The sequence below is a fragment of the Lontra canadensis genome, unplaced genomic scaffold (genome assembly GCF_010015895.1).
Source record: "Lontra canadensis isolate GAN:19392208 unplaced genomic scaffold, GSC_riverotter_1.0 scaffold16, whole genome shotgun sequence".
NCBI lineage: Eukaryota > Metazoa > Chordata > Mammalia > Carnivora > Mustelidae > Lontra > Lontra canadensis.
In genome coordinates, this window is record NW_022631010.1 from 3,773,903 (window position 1) to 3,793,488 (window position 19,586).

General features: G+C 55.2%; 1 protein-coding gene across 16 annotated transcripts in view; it reads right to left on the reverse strand.

Moving 5' to 3' along the window:
* Nucleotides 1-2,460: 2,460 nt before the first annotated feature.
* The window catches only part of HM13 (histocompatibility minor 13), a 40,311-nt gene continuing 23,185 nt past the window's right edge, over nt 2,461-19,586 (reverse strand). For 5 of the 16 annotated variants that reach the window (XM_032858950.1, XM_032858953.1, XM_032858951.1 and 2 more), the window contains 8 exons: nt 19,357-19,414; nt 16,224-16,307; nt 13,198-13,234; nt 11,219-11,321; nt 5,693-5,778; nt 3,823-3,969; nt 3,038-3,211; nt 2,461-2,919 (listed from right to left, as the gene is read on the reverse strand). In XM_032858950.1, coding sequence (XP_032714841.1) covers nt 2,817-2,919; nt 3,038-3,211; nt 3,823-3,969; nt 5,693-5,778; nt 11,219-11,321; nt 13,198-13,234; nt 16,224-16,307; nt 19,357-19,414 — 792 coding nt within the window. In that variant the 3' untranslated portion in view covers nt 2,461-2,816. The other 11 variants (XM_032858955.1, XM_032858957.1, XR_004382856.1 and 8 more) reach the window with 8 other exon arrangements.

A 19,586-nucleotide genomic window follows, 5' to 3' on the forward strand; every position in this document is an offset into this window, starting at 1 on the left:
ATTTCACAGCTGAGGAAACAGGACAGAGTGGGCAGGCCCCTCCAGTCAGTGTGGCAAGCCAGCCCTGCTCCGCCAAGACGCTGACCCTCTTCTCCAGTGCCGCTCCCAACAAAGGGAACCCGGGATCCAGCAGCCTGATTTATGTCAAAACAGCACCTGTGGTGAACATCATGGTCTTGGAAGCCAGGCATCCTGGGTTCAAATCCCCCCTGTGTACTTAATTCTCTTTGCTGCCATTTACTTTATCTGTAAAAATGATGGTACTACCTTATGGGGTTGTTGTAACGACTAAATATTTCAAAAATACGTAACATATTGCTAGAAACATGTTAAGTACAAATAAAATTGTATTAAGGGCTCTCAGCAGGGCTGGTCTTCCCCCTTGGAGTCCCCTTCCACCTCCTGTAGCCAGGGGAGATTAAGGCCAGAGGGGAACACCTAACAAATCAGGGACAGGACTTGGGGATTTTGGAGCAGTTTCCCAAGAATCCACTCCCACCCCGGGGTGAGGCTGGCACTAGGCCCACCCAGAACCCTGCCCAGCCACCCACCCCCACCTCTCCAGCGTGCAGGCTCAATCCATGCCCGGCCTGGTGCCATTTTTCCATGGGACTCTGGTGGTGGCGGTTCACATCTGGAGTCTAGACTCGGAGGCTCTGCGGGCCGGGCCTACCGCCCGGGCTGGGCCACCGCTGCCCGCTGTTTGCTCAGCTGAAGCTGGTTAATTGGAATTAGAGTGGCCTCTGCGGTGCCGGCTGGCCGGGCGGGCCCTGGATGGCCGCTGCCGAGGTCTGTGGAACATCTGGCCGGGCTGGGCCGGTCATTAGGTGGCAGGCGCCCGGCGCCACTGCCACCTCAGCCTCTGCCGGGGGCCAGCGGTGACTCAATGAGGCCTTTGTAGGCCGTGGGCCACAGAGCCAACCATGCTGTGTGCCTGGGCCGCCTGCCCCATCTGCTGCCCTCAGAGGGGCCTTGTTCCAGGACCACACGGTCTCCCCTCCGGAGGTGGCAGGGGTCGGCAGGGATCCGAGAAGCCCCTGAAAGGGACTCCTGGCTGGGAGAAACCTTTGAGATTTCCTCGCCTTCCTTTCTGTCTCTATAGGCCCAGAGAAGTGGGGCAGCTATCTCAAAGGTGTCCAGAACACCAGCCAGGGACTCGGGCCCAGGGTCCTAGAGGGGAGCTGCACAGTCCTTAGGAACTTGGGAATTCAACATGGACTGCTTGAGGTCAAGTGCACATCTGTGGTAACCCACCTCAATGGTCTCATCTGCACAATGGGGCTCATACTAGTGCCTGGAGCCTAAGACTGAAATGAGGTGAAATCTTCGAGTGAGGTGCTTGGGAACAATTTAATACACGGATACTTCCCATTCTCTGCTCATACCTGTCTTTTGGCCACCTCCGAACTGTCTGGAAACGAGTTATTTTCAGCCTTTGAACCTGAAGCTTGGGCATGAGAGCCCTGGGTTGGGAGCTGGAGGCCCGAGTCCTGGGCTGGGGCTGGTGGTCACCCTCTTCCACCTGTTTTCTCCACCCAGTGACCCCACAGCAGGCAGGTGGATAAGGGCTGGGCCCACCCCTTGCCTGGTCCACTGGGGATTCTTGCAGGCCATGGCTCCTTGCTGTCTTCAGCAAACTTGCACTGGGCCCCATTCCTTCCCATTCCAGCCTTTCAGGGGCCCTGGTCCTTGTGCTGTGACTGGCCTCAGTGTGTGGAGGGGGTGGCTTCTAGCATCAGCATCCTTCTGGCCTTGCATAGTCATTTTGGGAAGAATGCTGGGAATGAGCAGAATAGGAATTATGGGGCCGTGATCTCCAGGGCGATCTAGAATCCATGTGCTCTCCAGCTGAAGCCATAAAGACCTGGGTCCTGCCAGCCTGGGAATAAAATCTAAATCCTTCCCTGGGATCCATGAGGCCCTGACCATTTCTCTAGCTTTGCAGATACTGGTCCTCTTGCTGAATCAGGTCAGCTTTTTGGTATCCTCCCTTGTTGTCTCGCCAGGGTAGGTGGGCGATACATGGAGCACCTAACAGCCTCACTGCACTCAAGTGTTGGGAAGAATGTGGTGAAGAAAACTAAAGGGGGGCCCGGGGTGGTAATGAAGGAGGGCTCGTGGGCCCCCTCTGCTGGCAGGAGGCATCCCTGGCGTGCTGAGCTAGCTAGGCACTAGTCGTGCATCCACGAAGATGGAAGGACCTGGAGGTCAGGGTCTCTCCCTGAGGTTTTGAGTTCCTAGTTCCCAGGAAGGGGCTTCCAGGGAAGTTTCTGAGTGGCAGGGTGAGAGCTAGTAAAGGCAAGATGCTGGGTGCAGAGAACCCCTCTAGGGGCATAGTGGCCTACCTGAGCAATGGGATGACATTTTTTTTTAAGTGGGCTCCACACTGGGCATTGAGCTCAAGCCCCAACCATGGGGCTTGAACTCACAACCCTGAGATCAAGAGTTGGACACTTAACCGACTGAGCTACCCAGGGGATCCTGGGATGAATTTTTAATGTAAGGCAAAGTCAGTCCACAATACAAAAATCTAAAAATCAGACCCACTTTTCCCGCCTGGCATCTGGGAGGGTGGGGGAGTTGGGGCTTCTTTTGCCTGCAGAGGATGAGAAGGGGCAGAGGAAGGCCAGAGAAGGGGGATGAGGGAACCAGGCCGTGGGAGTCCCCGCAGGAGGGATCCTGTTGCCCCCGCCCCTCTGCTGGAGCTGCCCAGCCTCCCACACCCTCGGCCTCCGGCGCCCTCTGCCCGCGCAGGCCTGTACTGGCCTGCCTCCACCTGCCTGGCCTGGCCCTCAGAGGGTCAGGCCCCAGCTGTATCATTTCTCCTTCTTCTCCAGCCCCTTCGATGCCGAGGCCTCTGTTCCCTCTTTGGATCCCTCTGTCACTGCTGCTGCATCCTTAGGATTTGACTCCTCATAACTGACCAAAAAAACAAAACAATAAGAACAACACCTTTAGAGGAGGGGGAGAGCAGAACTTCCAGGCCCCACCTCCCCACCATCCCAGGAAAATCCCTGGGCACACAAGGAACACCAGCCTGGCATTCACGGCCCAGCATCTTCCAGGCTTGGCCCCGGCCCCACCGTATGCCCTTCTCAGACAGGTTGCTCTCCTTTTTCTGTGCCTGGTGGTGCCAAGAGGTAGTGGAGGGCAGCGGCAGATGGAGAGGTTGGGCTTGGGTGGATTAACTTTAAGCTTCTTGGACCTTCCACTGGAGAGAGTGGGGAAAAAAATGGGGCAGCCAGGATGAGGCTACGGGAGGGGGGCTGCTTCCCAGGGTGCGTGGCAGGTGTCAAACAACTCAGCCCCAGGACACAGGCAGGCAGGGGGCTGCTCTTCCGGGAAGTGGCAAGGTGGCACTCTCGAAGGCTGCTACCCTGGCTCAGGTTTTGCTATGGGCCCCATTTATTGAGCAACTGAGTTCACGCCAAGGACAGTACCTGTATCTCTTCCCCCCCAAGGTCAACCCCAGGAGGCAGGAATATGCCCACTTAGATGAACAGAGAGAGGTTCTGGAAGAGGAAAGTGACCTGCCCAGGGTTTCTTATAGAGGCCAACAATAAGAGTATCTATTCCTGGATGATGAGGGTCGTTGCTCTCTGCTCTCTCACATGAAGCCCACACCACTGGCGAGGACGAGGTTCTAGAGCCCAGCTCCCGGCCCTGAGGCTGGGTATGGTGACTGCCTGGTGACAGTGGAGGACTTGCTGCCTGCCCCTGGCAATGCTCCCGGCCCCATCCACTGGATCTGGGGTGTCTGCCCTACCTTGGGCCCCGGGGCAGTGGGGGGAAGCAGGCAGGTGGGCACCTGCCAGGCATTACATGGCGCTGGGATTCTGCGGGCGCCGGCGGCGAGGGCCAGCTAGCTTCTGCTGCATGGAGTCGGCCAGGCTGGCGGGGGAGCCCGAGACTGTGGGGAAGTGAGTGAGCCTCGGGGTGTGAGGCAGGATTTCCGCCGAGGACTCGTAGCTGTGTGAGAGACAGAGAGACAGAAAAAAAGAGATGGAGAGGAAAAGACCAGGGGGGAAGGGAAGGGGACAGAGACTTCTCTTGGAAGGAGCAGGGAGCAGTGCGGTCTTATTTTTATCTTCCTCTGCATCTTCAGACTCAGTGGGAAAGCAGCTGGACTTACTAGGTGTATAAAAAAAAGATGCACCCATACAAAGGGACACCATGCAGCTGTGCAAAAGAGCAAGGATGTTCGAGATGTGCAGGTGCTGCTGCAGAAACACCTCTGAGACCTGCTGTTTGTGTGAAAAATCCAGATGCAGAATGCTCCAAGGGTGCTTCCATCCGTGCAGGAACGCGCACGCATGCTGTGGTGTCTGTGAGACAAGCGCTCTGGGGTGGCTGCGGCGCGAAGGGTTTTTCCCTCTCCTGGCCATGAAATTTTGAGTCATGTGAGTATGTGAACTAAGTTAATAAAAAAAAAAAAAAAAAGAGAGCATCTCTCAAGGGAAAAGTAAAACAAAAGATAAGGTGGAGAATTAGGGAGAGAGCTGGAGAAAGAGAGAGACAACCCGCTCTTTCACCTTAACCCGAGAACCTCCTGGGGGCGGGGGCAGAGGGGCAGAGAGTGCCCACGTGGCAGGACAGTTACGGAAAGCAGGAACTGAGCAGGTGCCCTCGCTCTGGGGGTTTAGAGCTTGACCTTATGTGGACACAACAGGACTGGGACTGACGGGGGGATGGTGACCCCAAGGCAGGGATGTGGCTGAGAATGGACGAGCCAGAGGGTGAGGGTAGGTGCTGAGCTCAGGGATCCGATCCCATCCGTCCCCACATCTGCCCCCAAGTTCACCCCCCAGCCTGGCCTCAGAGTCCACAGGGCTTTGCCAGCCAGGAGATATGGGCAGGCAGCTTGGGAGCCTGGGGCTTCTAGGCAAGACAGGGAGGGCAGAGGCAGGTACGGAGGAGGGGTGAGTCACAGGTTCCCTTGCAGGCAGCCAGGTGCACAGATGGCCCTGGCAGGCACTCGAGGGACAACTTGGAGGCCAGGCAGGAGACGCTGGGCGGAAGGCCCCGAGTGGGCAGCTTCAAGTGCAGCTGGGCAGCTATTTCTGGGTCCCTGGCAGGCGGGGTCAGTGGTGCTGGGGAGCAGACACCTGTTGGAGTCATGCAGGCCGTGGGCTATGGGTGGGGCAGTGCACAGGGTGTGGCAGAAGTGCATATGGCCACGGGGAAGGGGTATGAGTGCAAGTGAGACACTCGCTGAGACAGAGCTATGGGTGAGAGCCATTGAGGCGGCTCAACAGGGACTGACACCTGATTTCCAATCTGGGGCACCTCCTACCACACTAGGATCCTCCCTATTACTCACATGGGAAAGCTGAGGCTGGGAAAGGGAACGACTTGCCTGAAGTCACATGGTGTCACAGGCAGGCTGGGAACCTGGGGCTTCTGACAGTGGGGCAGCCTGGGGCGGGAGGGAACTACACCAGCCAGTCCCTTCCGAAGACCCAGCAGGCATCTGGATGTGGGGGCTGCCCTCCCCTGGCTCCCAGCCCCGCAGAAAGGTTCCTGCTGGTGCCACAGGCCAGGCACCCACGTGCTGGCAGAAAGGACAAGGGGTGGGGCCGGTGGCAGGAACAATGTTCCCCTGGAGACGTGTACAAGCAGCCCCAGCAGGCTCCACGAATTGCTTGCGAGTGCACCTGTGCCATGCAGGTGTCTGCCCCCCGCCCTGCCTTACCTGAACATCTCCGTCACTTCCCCCTTCGCCAGTGCCACCAGGACAGGAAAGCCAATGCAGGCGGGGACCAGGTACAAGAGGGCAGGCTGTGAGAGAACAGAGCTGGTGACCAACTGCTGGGTGGCACACCTGCTCAGGGCCATGACCATCATTCCAACCTTCTCCGGGGAATGACTGCTCAGGTTCCCAGAGCTAGTCAGTGGGTGCCTGGGCCTACACCTGGGGCTCCTGACCCCCTGAGCAGAGCTGCTCGTCCCTGGGAGGGAATGCAAGGAACCCAAAGAAAGTCAAGCATGCAGGGCTTTAAGGGTACCCAGGCGTCTGGCTGGCAGGATCTTAATGTCCTGGGACATCAGGTTCAGTCAAGCAACCTCCTGGGTCCACCCTACTCCCAGGGATTCTGCTTCCCTCAACTGGGGGTGGAAGTTTGCTCCAGGAGATGCTGTCAGATGCCGTTACAGTTAGACAACCTAGGCAGTCCGGCTCTAGAGCCTGTGCGGAGAGTCCTGGTGAAGCTGGGTTTAGAGGACAGGACGGAGAGCCTGCGGCGTATACTAGCCTGAGCTCAGCCTCCTGAGGAACATTTCAGTCCATCTCTACATCCCCTATGACCACCCTCCTTGTTCACAAGGAAGAAGACTGATGCTTTGGGAGGATAGGGGACAGTGCAGACCTCAGATATCTAAACGGTCAACGGGGGACTGGACCTCAGGCATACTGGATTCTAAAGCTTTCCCTTCCCTGTAGGCCCTGAAAGTTGAACATTACTGTTCAACCCTCTGTGACCTCTAGTGCTGCCAGTGGCCTAAAGTCCCCCGTGAGATGTGACCCTGCTTCCTTCTCCAATATTACCTGACTGGCTCTACTCTGGCGAAAATGACCTTTTTTTAAAAAAAAGATTATTTATTGGGGCAACTGAGTGGCTCAGTGGGTTAAGCCTCTGCCTTCAGCTCAGGTCATGATTTCAGGGTCCTGGGATCGAGTCCCACATGGGGCTGTCTGCTTGGCGGGGAGCCTGCTTCCCCTCTCTCTCTGCCTGTCTCTCTGCCTACTTGTGATCTCTCTCTCTCTATTAAATAAAAATCTTAAAAAGAAAAAAAGATTATTTATTTATTTATTTGACACAGAGAGATAGAGCGCACAAATAGGCAGAGCCACAGGCAGAGGGAGAAGGAGAAGCAGGCTCTCCACCAATCAGGAAGCCTCATATGGGGCTTGATCCCAGAACCCTGGGATCATGGCCTGAGCTGAAGGCAGATGCTTAACTGACTGAGCCACCCAGGCACCACACAATGACCTTGTTTTGGTCCTCCTTGTCACCTCTAGCCACAGGACCTCTGCACATGCAGTTTCTGCTGCTTGTGACGGTCTTCCCACTTCTGCCTAGACTCCTCCTCCTTCGGGCTTCTGCTTCCCTGCTACTTTTGTGGGGAAGCCCTCCCTGGCAGGGAGCCAGGCCCTCTTGTTGCCTACCCTCCAGGCCCCCTGCCATTCCCTATAGCATTCTCTGGCAGTCCGGAGCAGGACATAGCTCTGCCATTACAGACGTCAGTCTCTCCATTGCTAGGCTGTCACCTTCATGAGGGCAGAGTCTACGACTGTCTTGGTCACTGCTCTGTTCCTGGCATTCAGAAGAGGGCCTGGTAAGTACTAAGCAAATGGCTTCCTCATGGGTGCTCACGAAGTTAAGAGGGTGTTTTGGAGATGATTGGGGGTAAGGGTGAGGAGACCCCACTCCTAAGGCAAGTGAGGTCAGAGAACAGGGCTCTAGAGCCCACCAAGGCTGACCTTCAGACCATTTCTTGGCACCTGCCATGTGTGGCCTGTGAGCCACACTACTTCATACGTACTACCCTTGGAGCTAAAAACATAATCTGAGGCTTAGATAGGGATAAGGACTTGTCCAAGGTCACATGAGGTATGTAAAAGTGGCAGAGCTTCTCCCACTGTATCGGGTATTTGCTATGAGTTAGGCTTTGCATAGGTCAGGTTTTAGGCCTTTTGGATGGCAACAGAAATGACAATGACAAAAGTCTACACCAAAATATGTGAGAGGCAGCCAAAGGAGTACTCAGAGGGAGATTTATAACGTAACTCTAGGTGCATTTATTAGAAAATAAGACTTGAAATAATTTTAGATTTCAAGTTAAGAAGCCAGAAAAAGAGGGGCACGTGGGTGATTCAGTCAGTTAAGCTTCAACCTTTGGCTCACATTCTGGATCCAGGGCTCCTGGGATCAAGCCCTGCATCAGGCTCCCTGCTCAGTGGGGAGCCTGCTCCTCCCTTTGTGTGTGGTCTCTCATCTCCCTCTCTCAAATAAACAAAATCTTAAAAAAAAAAAAAAAAAAAGGAAAGAAAGAAAAAAAGCCAGAAAAAGAATAAAACACCAAAAAGTAGAAAGAAAATGACGGTAAAAGCCCAAATTGGGCGCCTGGGTGGCTTAGTTGGTTAAGTGACTGCCTTCGGCTCAGGTCAGGATCCCAGGTCCTGGGATCAAGCCCCACACCAGGCTCCTTGCTCAGCAGGGAGCCTGCTTCTCCCTCTGCCACTCCCCCTGCTTGTGTTCCCTCTTTCACTGTCTCTGTCAAATAAATAAATAAAATCTTAAAAAGAAAAAAAAGCCCAAATAGATGGGACAGAAAATAAAGCAAATATAAACTTATTAGAATTCAATTTCTCAAAAGGTCTCCTCACACCCACTTTGCAGACAATGAGACTGAGGATCAGAAGAGGGAACTCCTCTCACAGTTGGCCAGGATGTGGCTTTAAGTACCTCTCTGTCTCTAAGTCTTCATCAAGGCCAGGCCAGACAAAGTAGAGGGCTTCCATGGGAGGGCGGGTAGGGGAAAGGTGGTACAAGTTTAGCTTCCCCAAGGCCTTGAGAGCCAGGAGCCACTGAAGGGCTGCTGTGGGAGGTGGTGAGGTTGGTATTCTCAAGGCACCTGGGGCCTGCTCCAAGGTCAGTGCTGAGCAGAGGCTGGGATGTACAGCTCCAGACAGCAAGCTGGGTGGTAGGGCTCTTGACATTCCACCCAGCTCTGCCGTGTGACCCCGACTAAACTGCTTCCCTCTCTGTACAATGAAGACACCCGATCATCTTGAAGGGCCTTTCTAGGAGGCTGCCAGACCCCTGGCTTGGAGTGGGATTTAAAAAAAAAGATTTATTTATTTGAGAGAGAGTGAGAGAGAGCGCATGTGAGCACAAGCGCGTGGAGGGGCAGAAGGAGAGGGAGAAAGTCTTAAGCAGACTCCACACTGAGCATGGAACCTGATGCCAAGGCTCGATCTCAGCACCCTAAGATCACGACCTGAGACAAAACCAAGAGTAGGACACTTAACTGACTGTGCCTCCCAGGCATACCTGGAGTAGGTTTTTTTGTTTGTTTGTTTGTTTGTTTTTTAAAGATTTTATTTATTTATTTGACAGACAGAGATCACAAGCAGGCAGAGAGGCAGGCAGAGAGAGAGAGGGGGAAGCAGGCTCCCTGCTGAGCAGAGAGCCCGAAGTGGGGCTCGATCCCAGGACCCTGGGACCATGACCTGAGCCGAAGGCAGAGACTTTAAACCACTGAGCCACCCAGGCGCCCCTGGAGTAGGTTTTTGGATAGAGGCAACAAGGGCTGAAGACATGGGCAGTGGTGACTCCCACCTAGGGCATTGCTGGCACTGGGACTGCCTGTGTCTTAGAAAGGAAGAGGGTCCTCAAGAAACAGGTCCCCTTGTGTCCTGGATCCTTTTTCCAAGATTTCCAGAGAGATGCCAAGGTGGATGATGGGACAATGGCTTGGCTGCTGCTGGGGAGTAGCACAAGCCTGGGGCCAGGGTTAGGAGTCCAGGGCTCCAGCTGGGGCCTAGCTCGACTTGCTGCGTGACCCAGGAAGTCTCATGTTCTCTCTGGGCTACAGCATCCCCACACAGAGGACCTCTCCAGCCACTGCGGGAGTGCTCAATGGGGTCCTCAGAGTCTAACCAGGCAGAAGGAAAGGCTGCCACCTGGTGGCCACGGGGGGAATGGCGCTCAGATTGGAACAGATGGGCCTGGGAGCAGAGACTTCGCAGAGGCCTCTAAGCTAGTCCCCCAAGTCAGGTCCAATAACTCGGTGACCTCCTTGTTGAGTGTCACTCTTGGCTGACACAGCTCCCCAGGCTATTTGGAGTAGAAATGAATGAGAGGTGGTTTCTCACTGAGTCTCGGTTTCTCCACCTATAGGCTAGGGGGGACCCTGCCTGGACCTTGGACCTTCTGTAGAATGAGAGAATACTACTATCTACTTCATAAGTATCATGGATACTATAGAGAGTAAGTGAGTTAATGAGCAAAAGAGTTTAGCATAGTGCCCGCCACACAGTAACTGCTCAACGAACAGCTACTGTGATGAATTCAAAGGTGGTTTCTCAGTGGCTGGTGGCCCTGGGAAGGGGGAGACCAGAGGGAGTGGAGGATGGAGGGGACAGTGCCAACAATGATAGCGAATACCACCTGGGCCAGGCAAAATTCTGAGCACTCTCCTTATACTAACTCATTACATCCTAAAAAAGCCCCAAGCTGGCTACTATTACTATCCCAATTTAAAAAAAATTAATCACCGAGGGAAATCAAGCCTAACTTCAGCAAGCTGCCCAGAGCCCCGCAGTGAACAGATGGAGGAGTGTGGACTTCCTCCCACCTGTGTCCCTTCAGCCCTCATTCCACCCGGCCTTTCCCACTGCCAGGGGTCCAGAGCCTGGGTTTGGATGCCACGTGACACAGGTTTGGATCCTGGCTCTACCACGCGCTGGCCGCGTGGCACATAACCTTCATCAGCTCATGAGGGCCCCCGTGAAGAACTCGGCAGAGCCTGGCACATGGGACGTGCTCTGATTTCCAGTCGACGGTAATCCTGTCTGCTGGCTGTCCCCTCTCAGTATTACCCTCTTCGGGCCACAGTGACCAATCTCAGCCTTTATCCACTCTGATTCACTCTACGGCAGCTCACTACCCAATGTGCTGGGAGGAGGGCGCAGAGGCTGGCCTGCCTGGGGAATCAGAGGAGAGGGCCCCTGACACCTTATCACTCAACTGGTAAGGTGGGCACTGGGCCAGAACACCCAACATCCACCCCAATACTGTTACGTCTGCCCCACTACGGAGGTGCAGAAGCCAGAGCCCCTCTTTCCTAGACTCCTTGCGGTGGGAGCCACAGGACACTGATCTGGCCCATGAGATGAGAGCAGCAATCTGCCAAGAGGGTTCTGGGAAAGGTTCTGCCTTCCTGATGAAGGCAACAAGCATGGCTGGTATCTATGCTCCTCCCCCTTGCCACTCACATGCCTGTGCTACCTGGAGCAGCTACTGGCATCCTGAGATGGCTGCAGGTGAAAGGCCAAGGGTCACAAACATGCCCCTGCTGACATCGCTGGGGAGCACCTACCCCTGGACTGCTTGTGCATGTCACAACAAAGAAGCCCTATGTACGGAAGTCCCTGCTAGCCACAGTGGGAGCACTCGCCACGCATCCCCCCGGCACGTAGTACAGCCCCGCTCACCTGGGCATGCTTGAAGATGTGCATGATGAAGATGGTGAGGCCCAGGCCGAAGATGTAGGCTGCAAAGCTGGTGTAGAAGTAGGTATGGGTGTTCTTCTTTAAGCTTCAGGAAGGTGTGGGGAGAAAGAGGAGGAGGGTTAGTTGCAGGCATGGGAGGAGAGCCATCTCTTCGGAAGGGGGAGCTGGGGAAGACCCTGGAGGTGTGCGATGGCTGAAAGGCTGGTACTGGGCATGCATCCCGGGACTGTCCCAGCTATAGGTCTTTGGACAAGTCACTTTCCTTCCTTAGGCCTCCATTTATTCATCTGCAAAATGGGAAAACCGTGATCCATCCGCTCAGTGACTGTGAATATCAAGGGCCATAACCTAAAACAGTGGCTTTAAGACCTTAGCTAGCATACAAATCACCTACAGAGCTGACAAAAAAACCCCAAAACAAAAAATTCCAGGTCCAGTTCCCCAGGGAGTCTGACTGACTAGGTCTGGGGCAAAGTCCAGGAATCTGCATTTTGAGAAACCACCTCGGTGAAGCTACGAGTCACGCTTTGGGAGACCCTGATGCAGAAGCTGCACCGCTGACTTCCTCCTTCCCAGAGCAGTGGCGGTAACAGATCAGGGAACCTGTCGCACATGCTAAGTAGCTGCTGACCTCGTGGATAAAGTGCGGGGGGCTTCCGGGAGGCGAGCCATCGGAGAGCAGCCTCAGGGCCACATCGCACTGCCGTTACCAGACTCCCCTTCACCTCAGCTCTGTGACCTCTGTGTGTCCCCGGCACCCAGCACAATCCCCTCGCCCCGCCCCCTCCACCTCCGACCCCAGCTGCCGCTGAGCCCGGAGCTGCGGGCACACTGGGAGTTATGCTGCCGTGGAGCCTGGGGTGAAGCCGACCACGGTGGGCATGCGGCACAGATTCCAGAACCAGCTCGGAAAGGCTGGCCAATCCTGCCCATCCAGGCTAGAAATGAGGTTCTGCTTCTGAGAATGAGGTTCTCATTCTGCTAGGAATGAGGCAGCCAAACGTGACTTTGTGTCGCTAGCCAGTGGCCCAGGGACGCTCGTGGGCTCTCTTTGCGTCACCTCTGCACAGCCAGAAGTACAGCTGGCTGGCACAGACGTGCCTCTATTTACTGATTGGCCGGGTCCCTCCCAAAGGCTAAGCCCGTGGACGTAAGCAGAGGCAAGTTTCACAGACAAACCCGATTTCAGAGACACTGGTACAGTTTCTTGTTACCACTGTCAACACCATTACCGCTTTTGCAATTATGAGGCACAAGGAGATTAAGAATAAAGTTCACAAACCACCTTGAAATTCAGTGCACATTCTGTGAACCTTCCACTGGGAAGACCGCGCCACCTACTGGTGGCACGCCCAACTGCATTAACAGTGCAACCTTTCCTGTTGCAAGTGGTGACTCGAATTGGCCCCCTTACCACTCCGTGCTCAGTTTCCACAGTGGACTCCAAAAATCTGAGTGAGGGGAGCACGCAGGGAGCAGCCAGAGAAGCTGGGACACAGTGACCTGAGCCTGGGCTGATAATGCATGATGACGACTGGACTGCAGCTGGGTCTCCCTGTGGCCCTGTGCTCAGCGCTCCCTCCAGGTTTTCCTGGTAATGCCAAGGTCTGAGCTCTTGTTTACCACAAAAGTTAAGAATGAGAAACCTTAGCCCAGAAAGGTCAGATCACTTGCCAAGGTCACACAGTGAGAAAGCACTGTGAGTACCACTAGGACCTTCTGGGTTTAAATCCATTGTGAATATGATCCTTTTTTTCTTTTTGGCCACAGGGTCTTTGAACACTCAGTACGTCAAAGTGCAGATAAATCAGAATCGCACCGGCCACTGCGGCGGTGGAAGGTCTGATCAGAGGTCACCTCTTCTAGGCTCCGGAAAGCCACCAAGGAACCCCTGGGGTACCCTGCCCAGGGAAGACGCCCCACTCATGGAGCTTGAGGGCTAGAGTTTCCAAGTAGCTTACCTGATGTCAAACCGTAGCAGCAAGGCAATGAAGATCCCTGCGGGCAGAGAGCCAGGGTTAGTGGCAGGGAAGCCAGCACCTTGGGAAGGCCTGGGAATGGAGTCTCCCGCCTGGGATGGGGAGGAGGGGGGAGGAGTGGGGTAGTGAATGAACACTCAACCTGGTGTTCCCAGTCATGGAGCAGTCACTGGGGCCAACACTGCTGACCGCCAGCAGAAATCCTGTCTACCATCAGACCTCCTCAGAACAATAAGAAGGTCCCAGGAGTTAGCTTTGGTCTGGGACTACACTGACCTCATAGCACCCTACTGTGTCACACTGGGCCCATCTACCCAAATGTTTATGGAGGCCTTCTAAGTACCAGGCCCTGGAGACAACAGGAAGCAAAATCACTGCACCCACAGAACTCAACCAATGTGACGGGAGGTGGACATGGCGATCCAACAGGAACAAAATTTGCTCTGAGATCCTAACTGTGAAAGGGTGCTTTCTATGTCATGGGTAGGTATATGTGGGGATATGCCAGGCGAGGGGACATGGGGGGGAAGAGGAAGAAGGGCTTCTTTAAGGAAGTGACGCTTGCCAGGGAGCGGGAACAGCACATGCAAAGGTCCTGAGGGAAGAGGGGTTAGGGTGTGGCATGCGTCAAAGAGCCAGGAAGGAGATGCAGGGGATGGACCAGCCAAGTGGGGCTGTGGGGCACAAGGAGGAAATGGGTTTCTTCCCTGAGTGAGGGAACACATGGAAGAATTCCAAGCAGGGGAACAACCTAAACAGATTCTGGGAACAGGCCTCGTGGCAACTGCTTAGTTGGAGGGCGGAGGAGGGGCAAGCAGACCATCAGGAGGCTCTGCGGGAGGGCGGGGGAGGATGACTCACTCTGCCCACCCACTGCACCCCTACTGGCACTTCCAACCCCAGCCCAGGCACCCCAAAAGCCCAAGACTCTCCAAGACACAGCTGGCCGGGCCAGCCTCTGTCTGCTACTCACATACGACGACCGTCTGTGTCTGTCTCCCTGCTGGTCTCAGGGCTCAGACAGGGCAAGGGCTGAGCTGATCAGAAGCACTGACTGGCAGCGTAGGACTTCTTTTATTTTATTATTTATTTATTTCGAAAGATTCTATCCCTAAGCAAGCTGTATACCCGATGTGGAGCTTGAACCTACAACCGCGAGATCAAGAGTTGCACGCTCCACTGAGCCAGCCCGGCGCCTCAGCAGATGACTCATGTTCAGTTGGGAAGTGAGGGAGTCTCCCCCAGAGACCTGGGAACTGTGAGGAGGGAGTGGGTGGCTGGAGAGGGAAGACAAATGCCACCTTTCTGGAAACAAAGCTGGGGACTCAGCATCCCCCCGGCGGACGAATTCTACAACTGGTCTCCAACTCAGGGCCTTTACCGCCTGTCAGGCACCTGGTCCTCACAGCAACGCTCTGCGGCAGCCCATTCTTTGAGGGGGTGCCACTGGGGTGCTGCGAGGGTGCAGTCAACTTTCAGCTACTGAAATCACTGGAAGACTTAGATATGTAGGTACACGCAGGGGTGTCCTGTGCACACCCCAAGTCCAGAACTATGACCACACAGGATACTGGGGAAGCTGTGGGGGTGCCTGGCGCAGCCCATGCCCTGCACAGCGAGCTGGCTGCTTTCCAGGACTCGACTTCTTCTGCCCGACGGAGCTGCGCACCCCCTGCCCCGGCCTCACAGCCCTGCGAGTTAGTTATGGAGAGTCTTGGGTTCAAGACCATCTCCCCACATGCCCAGGAACTTGAGCAAGTCTTTTTGAGCCTCAGTTAGCTCATCTGTAAAATGGAAATACCTTTACCTCACTGGGCTTCGAGGAGCAGCAAATCAACAATGTAGGAGAAGCAGCTGGCCCAGCAGGTGCCCGAGAGCCACGGCAGCTGCGGTGACCACCTGCCTACTGCTGCCATTGCTGTTACGGGCCATTCCTGACAGGGAAGGCTTTTTCTGCAGATGGGTGACCTGGGCTGGGGCCTTGCTAGTGCATGAAGCTAAGAAAGTCCCTTTACTTCCAGGCCTCAGTTTCCTCGCTGGTAAGAGATCACCTCTCCTTCACGGCCACACAACACCAAAGTGTCGCAAGGGAAGTGGCTGTGCCACCATCCCAGAATATTAGAACTGCCATCGTTTCTTAGAGTGAAACATAGGTTGGCTTTTCATTTGCTCTGCACTTTCTGCTTTTAAGCAAGCACCAGGGGTGCTTCTTGTCCTTGGACTTTGAGCCTCTGGACTACAGGAACAAGTGTGCCCTTCGGATACCTGCCACCAGGCCCGGATCTGCAGAGACACACATCCCGGATCAGCCATAGCAGCGGCCCGCAGAGCAGCAGCTCAGCTTTGCCCCGAGGCTTTGGGCTGGCAGCTGAGGCTGCCCCAGGGTCAGGCCAGGCTTCGGGCCCCCAGGGCTGTGTGCCCGGAGCCCAGGTGCACCGACGAGCACCCACATGTGGACAGCTCTGTGGTCTGCTCCCGTGGACAAGCCCTTTGCCGAGAGGACAGGAGTGCCCGCTCGTGGTGCCCCGCGTCCGTGCACGCAGGCACGCTGTCCCTGGGACCGGGGAGGAGGACCCTGGGGACGGTGGCAGTCCCAGCGGATAGGTCCTACTCAGAAACACTGGCAAGGGGCAGGCACGTGCATGAAGGCTCATGAGATGTGCTTCTCACAGAATGTACTTCAGTCTGTCACAGACACTTCTTTTAGCTGTTCTGGAGTAAGGACTATTCAGTCAGACCAGAAGCTCTGTGAAGACGGTCTTGCTCACTGCTGTCCTCCCACGCCCCCACCACCCATCCCCCCGTCCCAGCTGCCCAGCTCAGCACCTGGCATGTGACTGGTGCTCGACCATGGGCTGACACGGGGCTGTCTGGAATCTCCGTCGCTTCCCCACTCCCAGTGGTGATGCTGCATCGCAGTACTCCTCCTCCTCCTACCCTCTCTCCCCCCCTCCTCCTCTCAGATCCTTCCAGCACTCGCACTGGGGCCCCCACCCCGGCCCGCTCACCCGGAATGACGATATCTCCGAGTCCCAGCATGGCAAAGTTGTCCGCTTCGAGGCCCTTCTCCAGCAGGTCCTGGGGAAACACCACTGTGGGGGGAGGCAGGGATGCGAGGAACTGGTGAGAGGCGAATTCAGACAGTCCATCCCCCCACCTCTGTTGCATGAAACGCACACACCTGCATTTAAAGATGGGTGAGCGTGGAGGCAAAAGGACGGGGACAGGCTGAAGGACAAAGTCTCCACCTGGAACCACAGTAGGTTAGAGGGGGACGAATCTAGGGTCACCTAGATCAAACGCTGCCTGCCTTTATGGTGCTAGGACTCACACAACATACCACTCCAGTGCTCTTTGGTAGCTATGGAAGCCTCTGGTGATGTGGGATTGACCCTAAAGTCACATGGATGAAAGAGACCAAAGAGCCCACATAGTGCTGACATCTACTTGGCTTTCCATCTCACTCTGGCGAGGGTGGGGACAGGTGGTGGCCTTGCTCTGCGGCAAAGGGGAGCCTGGGCTGGAGGCCCTTCCTGGATGTGCCAAACTCCTACAAACTCCCTACATAGAGCCCCTCACTCAGAGATCATGCTGGCCTACTCGTTTAGACAGTCAGTCATGGATGGACAGAGATGCCTCCTCTGTGCCCGGTTAATGGCAAGAGGTGGTGGAACTGGATCTCATCCATAGTGCCTTGCTGTTTTTTTCTTTTTAATATTTATTTGAGAAAGAGAGCTAGAGAGCACAAGGGAGAGCAGGGAGGTGGAGCTGTCCAGGCGCCCCTCCATAGCACCTGTGAACAGAAGAGCACTTAGGTGCGGGCTCCAAGGTGAGACTGCATGGGTCTGAATCTTGGCTCTGCTCTGTGACTTTGCACAGGTTACTTAGCTGCTCTGTGCCTCAGTATTCTTACCTGTGAATGGGTACAAGAGAACTGACCCCCAAAGAATTGTGAAAATCAAGATGATTTGCACACATTGTTAACTGTCACCCCATGCCTTCTTTATCAACCCAGTTCTGACTTGGGGTGCAGCAGCCTTCCCAGGGAATGGATCCAGTGGCACAAGACTGGGGCAATCTGGACAACCCTGGCCCCTGAATTCCCGACTTCCTTTCCAGCTAGGGGTGGCCATATGACCCAGTTCCGGCCAAGGATACGTAAGCAGAGGTACGCCAGGGGTTCTAGGTGAGCCTGTGCCTCCCTAATGAACACACAGATACCCTTCCCCACCTACTTCTTCCTGCCCTGAGTGCCCAGTTACTGTGATTTACAGATCCCTGCATTCGACCTTCCCAGTCCTGGTACCATTCAATTCTAAGAGGTGGATGTGAAAACCAGGGCCCAGAGAGGTGAATGAAGATCTTGCCTAAGGCCACCCAACCAGCTGAGATTCCAATCCAGGCAGCCCAGCTTAAGCACTCTTGCTATCCTGCTTGAGCACCACGCCTAGCAGATGAGGGCAATGGGCCCTCTCCCCACACCAGAACCCAAGTTTGACAGTGTCACTGCCCTCTTCAGAGCCTTCCAATGGCTCATTCACTGCCCCCTGGGCAGTCCAGGCTTCCTGGAATGATACTCTTGGCTTCCCAAATCCGGCCTCTTTTCTGCTGCTCTCCTAAACTCAGCCATGTTCCCTCCCCAACCCTCTGCTCCCAGGGCCCTCTATGCCTTTCCCTGCCTCTGCCCTTCGCCGAAGCCCTGTTCCCCCTTTCAAAGGCCTGCCCCGCCCCTGCCTCTTTGGTGAACACGTGTTCTTTATCCTTCATGAACGCTTTCCTGGAACCCGGGCTGGCTTCATCTATCATGACACGTGGGGACCAGGGGCTGCCCTGGCTGTCCCAGCACCTGTTCTCCTGCCACAGAACAGCCTTGCTTTTACACCCCTGGTTCTGGGGGGCTGCCAACTCAAATACTCTGCTCGCAGATACCGAGGAGGGCCGTGACCCAGGCCTGTCCATTGTGATCCTCCGTCTCCCCAGCAGAAGGGCCTGGCTCATGGGCCCATTGGTTTATTCAAACCAAAGCTGGCAGAAACTTGTTTCCCTCCAGTCACTGAGCTGGGACCATCGCACCTGGGAGCAGTGTGCATCCAGAAGTGTCTGTCCAGCTCACGGAGGCCCATCTGCAGCAGCAGCAAGACTTTGAGGACAACAGCTCGCTCTCGATCCTCTGAGGCCAGCTTCACCCTGGCTGCCCAGTGCCCATGGTGCTTGCTTCCCAAGACCAAAGCCTTGCCAACAAGACTCTCCCCTTACTTCTTGCTATCAGCCTGACTCATTCCATCCTCTTCTTTGGGTCTTGTAATCCCAGAGGGGACCCTTGAGTGGTCTGAGCCTTAAACTCAAACCTAATCATGCTTCCTCCCCCGCCGCCCCCAATACCAGTTTGGGTTTGGGCCTGTGGGGGAAAAACTCCTTCTCTACTGAGGCATGAAGTTCCTTCTCTCTGCCTCTGGGCATGGCTGAGTGAGGAGTCAGTACTAGGAGCTGTGGCAGCTAGCTTGGGACCACGAGGCAATGAGTTGCAGGGACAGGTGGCCGCGCTGAAGATGGTGGGGTGGACACTGAAGCCAGCCAGCTCTTGGTGACTGCACTTGGTGAGGGTCGGTAATGCACGGCTGAGACACTGTGCCGCGGGCCTGCTACAGAGAGGGATGATACTTCTGTGCTGCTTACTGATGCCTAGATGCCCATCACTGGATTTTCTCATCTTTATAAACAACGGGTAGCTACATGGAAGAACAAAACCTGAGCCATGTGAGGGGTGCGGGACAGACCATGCTGGCTAGCGCGCCCAGTGAGCGGCTTTGGGCCTTAGTGTGGAACCTCCTTTCCTGGAGAGCCCCCACGGGCCCCGCTGCAGGCCCTGTTAGACAGCCCTGCTGTCTCCTCCCATCACACACTACACTGGGGCCAAGCGGCAGGACGCCAGGGCCTGGGCAGTGTGGTTGCGTGTGAACACAGCCAGATGAATCAAAAGAGGGGACGGAAACCAGGCTGGAGGCACAGGACAGCGTGGAGAAGGAAGAGATGCGTGTGGAAGAGCCAAGGGAGAGGTATGGACCAAAACAGGGACCACGAGGGGGGAAGGGCCATGAGGTGGAAAGAGAGGGGCTCCCCACAGTGGATGTGGTCACTTACATTTTATTGGTGCCTCAAAGGACTTGGCCACTGTCACCATCACGTTGGTGCCAAATACCTAGGAGGAGAAGACAGGAGTCTGGAGGGAGGTGAGGGCCAGACGGGAAAGGAACACTGTCCTAGGAACTCCTTTTCTTTTCTTTTTTTTAATCTTATTTTTAAAAGATTATTTATTTATTTATTTGACAGAGAGAGATCACAAGTAGGCAGAGAGGCAGGCAGAGAGAGAG